Source organism: Trachurus trachurus (assembly GCF_905171665.1).
Source record: "Trachurus trachurus genome assembly, chromosome: 14".
NCBI lineage: Eukaryota > Metazoa > Chordata > Actinopteri > Carangiformes > Carangidae > Trachurus > Trachurus trachurus.
The window spans coordinates 18184002-18196246 of NC_139903.1; the positions used below are offsets into that span (position 1 = coordinate 18184002).

General features: G+C 40.6%; 1 protein-coding gene across 1 annotated transcript in view; it reads right to left on the reverse strand.

Annotated features, from left to right (window-relative positions):
* Positions 1-12245, reverse strand: part of LOC310996697 (polypeptide N-acetylgalactosaminyltransferase 10-like) — a 101401-nt gene that overhangs the window by 61812 nt on the left and 27344 nt on the right. The window contains exons 2-3 of the mRNA XM_083986149.1: positions 4885-4987; positions 3525-3663 (exon numbers count right to left, since the gene is read on the reverse strand). Coding sequence (XP_083842275.1) covers positions 3525-3663; positions 4885-4987 — 242 coding nt within the window. The remainder of the gene's footprint in view (positions 1-3524; positions 3664-4884; positions 4988-12245) is intronic.

The window sequence follows — 12245 nt, forward strand, 5'->3', positions numbered from 1 at the left end:
CAGAGATGAATCGGTTCACAGCGCTTTCTTTTTTCCACCTTTTGAAACTTCCACTACATTTACAGTGAACATTTGACAACATCTCAAGATCCCGCATGTACCACCACTTCAATCCATTTATTTTCTGCTAGAAATACAAGTCCAGGTCACAGCAGCAATGCTAAATAAAGAGCCCAGACATCCTTCCCCTCTTTCACTCCCTGCAGCCTTCTCATTGGCATTCCCAAGGTGTTACCCAGCCTGTTGGGATACGTAATGCCCTCAGCTTTAGCTCCCAGGGGTTTCCACCAAGGGGCCTTCTCCCTTTGGATGTGTCTGCAAAAAAAAAGAAAGAAAGAAAGAAACCTCCACAGGAAGACATCCAGGAGGGATCCTGGTTATATTTCTGAACCACGTCATTTGACTCCTCAAAACAAGTCAGAGCAGAGCCTGAGGCTGTAAAATACAAAGAAAGAAAGAATTTCAACCACCTGTATCTGCTTCATAATTATACTAGTTTCCAACTAGAGCTCATGACAATGGTCGAAGGTTGAAACTTAAATCAGCTGGTAAATTGAGTGTTTTGCCCTCTAGCTCAACTTCTTCTTCACTACAACTAAATTGCCACTGATGACTACAGCTTTAACTAAAAAGAGCTCATTTAGAGGTGATGAAGTGTTGGCAAAGTGACAATTATGGTGCCACATAAACAGTCAATGGATTTTTAAGGGATAGCCTATATCATGTAAAGATCATGAATGTGTGAAACAAATTCAAAGGCAACTTTTGCAACTCTGAACCAAATTGTTGGACTGACTGACAGAGGTTCATCAGAAGGTGACAAGATACACCAACAATTGGTGGACGTACCACCAAAGAATATATCCTCAGAGGATCATGAATGATACAAATTCAAATGTAACCTGTCCAATTACAGACCAAAATGCTGGGTTGACTGATCATCATAAGAGCAAAAGATCATACCCATTAGTGGCTATACCTCGAATGAAAATAACCTCTGTGGACCATCTTGATCAGAGTTAAGTGTATCAACAATAAGCAACTACATATCTCAATGAGCTGGTCCTGAATCATGGTCACAGCTCTCACATTCAGGTTGATGCTTATGTCTTAGAAAAAATGTGCACTTCTAAATTCAACAGGCAGTTTCCTGTGAGATTTCCTGAGCAAATTCATGCTCACAAGAGGATAAATCATTTTCATTTTGGACACTGTAAGATTCAGGCAGTATCAACACAAGATATCTTATAATCCAAGAGGCAGATTGCTGATACAGTAGATCTGCATCCCGCTGTTGACAATCATGTTCACAAGATGATGAACCCACAGGATGTTTCCTCCACTGTGGAAGTCAATACAAAGATTTCCTACTTTGTCCAACTGTGACCCATGTGGTAAAATAACACTTTCCACTTCCTCTTTCTATTATCCTCTTATGAGTAAATCCTACACTTTAAAAACAACCCTGGTGCCACAGCAGTCAGAATAAAAGCTGCTCCAGCTCAATACAGAACACATCTATCATCAGTTTTTTTACACCTTGTGCACAGACAGGGATGGAGATGTGGGGCGTGGGTCATCAATGACACTGATAATTGCTGTCAAGAACATGGTTTATAAATACATAGGTGCTGTGTGGTGTGAAATCAGCTTCTGTCTGTGTAAAGCTACATCTCTCCTGTGAATAGAGTGGGCAGGTTGATAACTGGAACATTTGTTCCAAACACTGCATGTTGTAATGAGTTGGGACAGATCCAGCACAGGAAAATAAAGGTGCAAGCAACGCCCCAAAATAAGGTTTGGTGTTTGGACAGGATTGTCTTACTGGCTACTGTCATCCACGCATATGGAAAGGTGGGTTCAGTGGGGCGGGGGATCTCTTTTTGTATGAAGTTTGTTCCCCTGAAATCTGCTATATCTTTATTGGATCACTAAAAAAGTAGTCAGCCAGACAAAGGGGAGGCCCAGAGCTAGCACTTACCCACAGTGTACTGAAATCCAAGTTAAAAGAAAATCAAAAACCTACTCTTAAAAACCATAATTGAACTCTGTAGAAATATAATGACATACTGTATCTTCTCTTAGACATTTTCCAGATCAGACCTGCTGCCACTCTGTTGTCCTCTAGTCAACCTTTTTTTTGTTTTTGGGGAGCAGCAACCATCTGCCACGAAGGACAGAGAGTCTGCAGGTTTTCAGTCCAACCAAAAGGCTGCACCAGGTGACTCATTCCTCCTCTCTGGTTGATGGAGTGCCAGTCTCGGAAATAACCTGCTGCTCTCTTTGGTTGGGATGAAATCCTGCAGACTCCTGCAGAAACCTGCCCCTATTCAAATGAAAATGGTCATACTGACCTAGAAGATTTATTATTTTTTGAAGAAAAATGGTGGTGTAGCCTGAGGTCAGTGGGCGCCTTACTGGGAATCTTTAAACAAAGTGTGTTTGTGCAGGTAAGCGCTGCACAGTCCATAAAAATGACTAATGTTGCAGATTGAAATGAGATAAAAATCCCCCAAACAGTCATGTTTTGCACAAACAAACAAAAACATAGCATAATACAGTTAATATGTGAAGAGCAATGATATTAAATATGTAGCTAAAAGCATTGTATATGGCATTAACAATTTAAGTTAACAATGGTAATAATTGTACTATACAATAAATGGGTGCAGCTATGACTCTGATGGTACAATTTATTACTCTGTAAACATGAGCATGTCCAAAATGTCTGTGCACTAGTTCTAAAAGGTTCCTGTACTGTATTTGAAGTGCTGGGCCATAAAAAGATATAAAAGCCATCTCTATGTATTTTCCATCTCTTCTCTCAGGCTTCTCTTTAACAGGTTGGTGTCCGTGTGCTGTTTTCTGAGTGATCCAATTAAAAACAGAGCAGACTTCAGGTAAAACACTCAAAGAAACCAAATCCTGCAAATGTTGGAAGGTGGGTCCAGGTGGTTGGGGTTTGGGGCTGCTTTGTTATGACATCACAAAGTTACAAAAGTCTTCAGAGCTGGTTTTAAAGCTCAGTTTCTGAATATGGGCTATGTTTATTTCTCTGTGGACTGAGGCTTTGATACTTTTACCGGCCATAAAAAGGGATGGCACTGGTAGTCTGTGATGCCCATTTGACGCAGCGTTCAAGCACACAGCAGTTAGATAACTTGCCTACCAGCCTCCGTTGGTGCATTTTCATGCCTCAGTTGTAGTGTCCATGTTTATCAATTACAAGCATATTTGCAAAATACTACTTATTAATAATTATACCCACAGAGGAGAGAGGAGATTTGACCAACAGGACAAGATGTGGTGTCAATGCAAAAAGTACCAAAGCCAAATCGGAATCCTTTTAGAATCAAACCCAGAAACGAAAGCCGACAACATTAATTATGTGATCTGCAAACTGTTTCTGGTGAAGGTGGACATGTCTGGAGAAAACAGGTGGGGACATTTCTGAAATTTGACACATTTGACATTCTTGACTCTCGCTCACACTCCTTGGACAAACACTGATAGACAGGACTCACTTCGGGTGGCGGATGTCAGGGAGGGAGCGGTTGAGAGAGATCCGGTCGCTGACGTAAATATTGAATCCGTTCTCCCTGTAGGCCTGGTCCACCCGGTCAGCAGCTGTCAGGGGGAACGGCTTCCCCTGTTCACCGTTGCCTACACACACACACACACAAACCATCAGTGTTCTACTACACTATACTACACACACATGCTGTACAGCGGTCATCAGAAGTCAACACAGCCTTTAGAATGTCAATGCTTGAGGACAAAAAGGGAGAAAAACAACTTCCAACTTGGTGAGCCTCAGGGTTAGGGGAGTCCACCGACCAGAGCCAGATCAAGAGACTACCAGATCACAGACTAAATAAAAATCCCATCATGTGCAAAACTTATCATGAACCTACTAAAGCTTTTACCCTGACTGATTATTTCAAGACGGACGACATGTTTAAATTACTTTCATAGCCAATATGAGTAGAAAAAAGGGCCAATTTCATCCCTGACAAAAGACCATTTGAGTCTTTAAACAGAGAAGGGATCACAGTGACAGGACTTTTTTTTTTTTTTTTTTTTTTGCCCATGGAAAATAGAGGTTTCCCAACTTTTTCACACCTTTGGATTCAAGTTGAAAACTTCCTGGATGTAAACTTTAGATGAATTTGACAACAAAAGCGCCAAAAAAAATCTTTGACAGAACTTTCACAATAAAAGACTAAAAATAGTGTGAAACAAAAGAGAAAAACAACACAACAACGCATCCAGTTGTGGGTTGAAAATAACTTGTCTTCAACCTCGGGCTGTAAAAATAAAACCAGCTGATGAAACATGATGAAACACAGACGATATCTCAGGGCTCAACTCCCCAATTCAGTTTCATAGTTTGAACAGATTCATATTATGCAGATTATGATTATTATTATTATCATTTATTAAAGAGGAGAAACAGGGACCTGTGCATACACATCATAATTTACAGACATGCATGTTTCATTAAGCAGAAAATAGTTTTTCCCACTCTCCACCCTGAAAGTAACCAACTTACTTCAGGGATCAAACCATTATAAATAATTTACACTGTTTATATCAGGCTGATTTCCCTGAACAGAAAATAAAGCAGGGCTGGTGATGATTGTAGCAGATATAAACTGTATTTATGACAGCAGAGCTGCATTTAAAGCACAGATTTACACCACTGCTGCACAGCAATAACACCCAGAGAGGAAACATGATGCTGTGTGGGTTACTCTAGAAATGTGCATATAAATGTGAGAATCTTTCTTCTGTATATGATTTTTTTCCTACAGCAGCAAACACTGTGTGCATGATGAATGTGTCCTGCAGTGAAAGAGTATTCATGAGGAGGTTTGGACCCACCGGATCGAGAGGCATCTCTTTTGATTGCATCGTAGTCGTGCCAGTCTTTCCTCCGTACGCCGTCATGTCCCACCTGAGCGTCCTTACCCACCCTGTTCACCACCTGCAGACACATAAAGGGATACGGTCATGAATGCTGTCATACACACGGAGCGTGGTTCCATAACTTGCACTTTTATAGCATTTTCTGTTCATTTTTGATGCTGCAGAAAATATATTTGTGTATTTTTTTTAGAACCAAAAACCAGTTAAAATAACAATACTGACCTTCTGAAAACCCTTAAGGAATCAAGTCAGTACACAGCCACAGAGTGTGAATTTTTAATTAAAGAGCCCATGCATCAAAATAACTCTGCTGTGTGAAATGATTTTCAACATGATGAAAAACTGTCTGTTTTTATAACGGTTATAATTTAAAAATCTGAAAGATCTTAGACTCAATGTTTCCCTTAAAAGCATATTTGGCTGCATATTTTATTATTTCCTGGTGTTTTATTTAAAGTAAATATTTAACCATTAGAAGATATGTGATCCAATAAATATAGAGCATACTGTATATCCGGTAAAACAGTCAGGGAAACCAAATCCTGCAAGTGATGGATGGTGGATCCAGGTGGGCGTTGCTTTGTTGTAACATCACAAAATTACAGGAAGTCCTGACTTAAAGGCTCAGTTTCTGAATACAGGCTGTTTGCATTTCTCTGTGCGGCTTTCAAAATATTGTTATAGAACCCAGACCTGCTTTATAATTACACTACACATGCACATCTATCTGTATGAGACCTTTATAAGATCACAATTGAGTTTTTTGACTGATTTATTTAAAAAAAAAAGTTGTACATAAAAGTTTCAGAAACGTAACACTCACATGACAGCGACAAACTCAAAACCTTTATCTTCTTAGTTATGCTTTAAAATATGTTAATGGTTAGGCTGCACAAGTAGGGCCCATTATTCAGGGGCACCCAGAAATTTGAGATTAAAGAGTAAAATAGGCAAGGTATGAGCTATGTCCTGTAATAAAGCCATAAGTAGACATGGACACTTGTTGTTGTAGATCATTTGATTTAGGTCATCTCTTGAATTGAGTAGGTTCTTTTTTAGCAGCTGATTATGAATGTCAAGTTTCTGCTTCCCATTTTATTATCATGGGTAAAAGTACAAGTGCCTGAAAACATCAGTGTTCCCCACATTTCCAAGATCCCCATGCATGTATTTTGTTATTAATCATTAATCAGTATTCTCATTTATTGCACTAAGAAATCTGTCTGGAAGTGCAACTAAAAGACAGCCTGTAACATTTGTTGTTCTCGAGCTAAAACATGCACAATCGTTGGTGTGCACGCTCCGTTGTATGACACACACATCACTTCTCTGCCAGTATCAGCATCATCTCTGGAGCATCAGCCTATCACTACCCAGCAGTGCTCTGGTGAGAGTCTATCCACACAAAGTGTACTCTTCTATTTCATGCTTGACGACCCTGTGAGGAGAATATCAATGCCGTGACGCGCAGCCCCCTCCGAGGCCCTCCACACACAACCACACAAATGCAGCCGGAGACGCTGCTGCGGCTCAGCATACAAAAGGCAGAAGCCTGTTTCTTCTGCTTAGTAATTCCGCGCAGCGAGTGACTTCCAGTGACTCGGCGTCGTGAATTATAGGATCACAGCACAATGGAGAAATAATTAGCTTGATGGGAGGAAGCAATTAGCGAAACACTTTAAATACAAACGGCACCACTGACTGCATAAAATACTGTGAATTATTAATCAGACCACTGGCTTAGAGGAACATGACACTGAATAACAAACTACTGTACAGTATATGTACACACAGAGATTGGGTTTGAGGACTTGAGGTAGGTGTGTGTGTGTGTGTGTGTGTGTAAGTCTTTTTGGAAACTATCCTGTCCTTTTTACTTCAAACTGCTGATTAAGGTTTAGGTTCATGTCAGGTTAAGCTGTGCATTACCTAACGTCACACTCTGGGGACACATCTGTTTACAACAACATTGTGGCGAGTTGTGAGTGAACAAAATATCCCCACAAGGAGAACATTTATTGTTAAGCATTGGTTTAACTCTTTGGATCAGAATTATAAACATCACTAGTGGGACAAAAAGAAAAGAAAGAATATCAGGGCTTTGCCTAAAAATGTATGAGATGCAGTTATGTGACATTGAACCAAGCTGAGTAACTGCCTGATTTGTTTTTTTTTTATTTGTTTTTTTACATTTTTTAAGTGCACACCTCCACACCACAGGCTGTGGATAATTTGCAACACGTATATATAACTGACGGCATGGACAATGAAATGGTTTAAATATTTTAAAAGCAATCTGATTTGATTATAAATTCAAACTAACGACTTAATAACATGGTCATAATGTATCAATCAAACTTGTAATTATATTAAAGCTGCTCTCTAGAAATGTTTTAAACTTTGCAAAAGAGGACTGAACTATTTTAGTTCAACCTGAAAGTAAGAAAAACAGGCTGGAAGCTGCTCTACTCTCACTTCATCTTTGAGAAATCTTGGGTGAGGACTTAAGCCCCGCCCATCACCTGCTTTCTCCAGGTGGACAGGCGAAAAATAATCCAATCTAATCATCCAATACGATTCTTTCTCGGACATACAAGTATGTGCTTTGGTGAATATGAACTTATGTGAACTCTGCAAACTGTCAGTGTAATTCATAAATAATGTCCTTGCATTGGTTGATCCCTCAATGTTCAGTTTGTGCTTATTTTATTTCCATAGGTTTTCTCCACACAATGCTGTAGGACAGACGGGGGCTTGTGAAAAGATGGTGTCATTATTCATGGTAACCTTTTGACCTTTTTATTGATATTTTTACTTATTTTATATCCCAAGAGTTTACTGCAGAACTGCACCAAGGCCATTTTGAACAATAAAAGTTATTCATGTTGAACCACATTTAAGGGATGATTGCAAAAAGTGTTTGTTATAAGTACTACCTGACTAATCAGTTGTTGAAATGTTTTACTCCCTATTATCAGCATTGGCCTCAAAAATTCCCATATCAGAGGGGCCCAACTCATTTCCCTCATGTCTTGTAATATAACAACATAACTTGGACATGTTAACAATGGTTAAAACTAGATTTTCATGGGAAGGGTCTTTAAATAATCTTCTGTCCTGCTGTGTGCAGGACATGTTCAGAGGTGAATTTTACTTGAAATTCTCTCTCTTGAACCAATAGTTTTTTCTATGCGCCTCTATAAATCCTCTATAGTTCCCCATTGTCTTCTGACAAACAGAAAACTGTGAGTTTTTCAGCCTGTTTGTGTGATGAATGTGGAACCTTTTTATTCCATCGTCTGATTGTCTTTGCCGAGACACACCGAAGAGTACAATATTGAAACCCTCTTCAGCTCACTCATCTTTTCTTCTTCTTCTTCTTCTCCTTTGTCCTCCCCTTCTCTGTCCTCACCTCTCTCTTTCACCCCCTCTATACCACTCTCTCTTTTCCTCTCTCCGTCACATGCAGATGCCCTCAGTGTGTCACACAAGGACCTGACAAGCAGCGAGAGTCCATCTGTGCAAATTTATACTAAAAAAGAAACAAGATTGTGCCGCCCCATTTCCCCCTGATTAAATTTTCAGCGCACGTCGCCATGATATTCCTCTGGGGCTTTTCCTTCCTGCTCAACGAGACCTTGAAAAACAAGACAAGGAGAGAGGAAAACTTTTCAGCTAATGTGTGCACATGTTCAGTTTTGTGGAAGCAGAGCGTGGGCGGGCTCTGAAACCAGAGAAGGTAATTGAGACAGACAGTAAAAGTGGATGAGAACGAGAAAGATGGAACAATCTTGAGGAACAGATGGAGGATTCGATCACGTGAGCGCACTCAAAGTGGGGTAAGAAGACTCTGCAGCAGAAAGCCTTTAATTCACAACACATTTTCCCTTAATGACCACTTGACTTGACTGATTTCTGGATTTTCTCAGGCTAGGAGATGAAAAGCTCAGAAATCTACTCAACTAGGCATAAATGTGGGCAGCAACTGATGAAAAGCCTCAGCAAAATTTCTTCATGGAAACCATGGAGAGTCATGGAAGTCATTCAAGATATATTGTTAAGAATATCTGGACCAATTAATCCAATGTGGAGATATTCCACTTAATAGTCTCAAATTTAACAAAGATGGAAGGTCAAGAGATCAGCAAAGACATTAGGAATTCATCCCCTGAAGACCCTGCATACCAGCCAAATTCCATGGTCATCCATGGCTGAATATGGACCAATAGGTGTTAATTTTCAAAGAAATACATTGTTCTCTTAATATAAAATAATTTATGGTAATGTCTTGTCGGATGTGTGTTTGTTTGTTCGTTTGAAAATATTCTGATATACAGTACCTTAAAAACCAGACTTCCCCCAGCTCTTAGGAAATCAATCTGATAGTATTCAGCCCAAAGCAATGGAGGAACCACTGCCATCATCAAAGCTGTTAGTGGTGTAGGGACAGGAATGACCTGCGCTTCATTTGCTCATTCAGCATTGTTTTGAGATAGATATATTGAGGCTCAGAGCCTTCTCTCCTTTGGCTCACTGGAGAGACAAGTCAAACTAAACCGAGATATATTTTTTTGTTCTCTAAAATCAAATATATCTTCTTATGGATCAACACTTAGAAAGAAGCACATAAGAAGAGGAAAGGTATGCAACCTTTCAATTAAATTCAAAAGATGCAGAATGGGGTGTTGAGAGGTCATTGTAAGATATTGTGTTTGGAGTCATTTCTATTAAGGATACATACAACAGCTCTTCTGAGATACACTGAAGGTAAAAAAGACCCTAACCCTATCAACAGTAAGACGTAATAGGGTGTCCTCCTTACAATTCTTTAATAACAATGTGGTAAATATAAAAACACACACACACACACAAAGCATTAAAACAGAGCAGAAAATAAGGCGGCAGCAAACACAGTCATCCGTTTCTCTTCTCTACAACACAGCAGAGCGCTGCCTTCCACCCCTCTGCTAATCACCATCGTCACAAAGCTCCAGCTCCACACACACAGCCACAAACTCATTCCACTCTGGGCACTTTTCCGCTCTATTAACTCATTGAGTGCCGCGCTCCTTTCCAAAGTTTTAGTCAAGTGTACCGGCAATTTAGACCATTTTTGACTTTTTATGTAGAGCCATGGTGTATTCTATATTATTGCCACCAACACATACTGTAGCTCAATTGAAAGGTTTACCTTAATGCTTCAAGTGGCCACAAACCGTTTGTTTCTACGTGCCTCCGTTCCTGAGAAAACTCAAGCTAAACATGGCTGGGTTTCACCAAAATCCCTCCTTTTTTTCTAGAAAAGGAGATAGAGCGTCTTTTATGAAAGGTGCGCTGTTTGTGTCTGTCGCTCTTCTGACACTCGCATTTCTGGATCAAAGGGCTCGTATAAGATAAATATACACAACAATGGTTGTTCTATTCACAAAACCACCAGCGGGGGCGGGGGGGGGCGCCACTAAACAACAATAACACAGACGCACCGTGCCGTGTCACAGCTTCTCGCCGCGGAGCGTGAGGGTCAGTCGGCCACCGCGGCTCGGGAAGACCGGTCCCGCCGGTGGTCGCGGTCCTTCTGTGGTACGGGTCGGTGATGCCGGTCTGCTTTGGCCCAGAGACCATCAGATTTTACCGCGGGGGGACTTTGGGGAGGACACGGTGTTGCTCGAGGTGAAGACCGGGCGGGACTGTCGGTTGAGAGCTTCCTGGTTCTGCTCCGAGCTGCTGCAGCAGCGCGGGTGAGAGCAGAGCAGCTGCGGAGCAGCTGCGCTGCATCTGCATGCAGAACTCCGTTTGCAGAAGCCGAGTTATGATAAAAACTTCCAGATCATGAGCTGTCATGTGACTTTGATCGTCATCTATTTCAGTTCTCCTCGTCGTAGAGTCCCCAAATTTACATATAATGTGTATTAAAGTGTCTATTTTCATAATATTAAAAAAAAGCAAAAAACGAAAAATCTCGTTTTCGGCACTCAACGCATGGGAACGAAAAACGAGAAATTACGTGGTTGGCACTCAATGAGTTAATATTCAGGAAATGGCACAAACATAGTGATAGGACATTGGAGGACTGGTACCACAATCCACATAGGCTTGAATTTGTCTCCATCCTACATGTTCCAATTACCTGACAGAACCCAAAATGTCTTATTAGCGACAACCACGAAACAGAAAGAAATACGTCTCTAAATCTGTGCAACGCAGAGGGAACAACGTGATGACAGCCGGGAGGACAGGGATGGAACTGGTGTCACCTGGCAGCTTGATCCCTCATTAAATTTAATGTGGCCCTTTAGTGGTCTATTTAACTGATGACAAAAGGCCACATGTCACTCAGTGTTTGCACACGGATTCACAAAAGACAGACTGAGAGCATCAGTTAACAAATGTCGATTTGCATCGGACATAGACACAGCTACGTAAAATGAGACATTAGCTGTGTCCAAATTCAAGAGCTGCCTCCTGCAAAAGAAAAGGAAAAGGAAAAACGAAACAGCCCACAAAGTTGGAGGCTTCACTTCGCTGCGGGCGACTACCGTTCAACCTGCACCCCCTCCCACTATCATAATTCTACAGAGCATTCAGCAAAGCTTTGCTGTGAGTTCCCACACTTTGCTTTACACAGCCTCACCCCTTCAACTCGGGAAATCTAATACTGCCAGATTTACTTTTCCAGGGAGCTGCTCTGAGATAGCCAACAAAGCTGTAAATACCTGGAATGAAGTCTGCAGAAGTACAAGGCGTCAAATTTCAACTGACAACCAAAGCAACTGGATGGTTTTCATTTTAAGGTGCAACAGCCATGTGCACGGTGACTAAGGCTTGGACCACGATCCAATATGTAATATTTCATATTTTACAGTTCAACCCAAATATCAATGTAAACAATTTTCTCCTGAGAAGTAGGGGGCTTTTCAGTTCAGTTTTCATTTGTTTTTTTAATAATACGTAATATGTCACTAATAATGCACAAGGTAGAAATGAGGCTGCCACTAAATGGGAGATTAAAGATTACTTGTCACTGGTGCACTGTACAGGAAGCAAGCAAAGCAGCAAAATGAAAGCTGGGCAAAACTGAAAAAATATACAAAATTATATAATAACAAATCCGCAAGAAATGCTGCATATGGCAGACATTGCAATATTCGTGAAAATTATCAAAAAAAAGTAAGTAGAGGGTGGGTCTTTTCATATACATACACTGTATAAAAAAAGCAAGTTGAATATTGTTGGAGTCATCCACTGACTGTGGAGAAAATCTGAAACAGGAACTGCTACTAGTTTAATCACTGTGAACATCTGAAGCCTTAAACAGT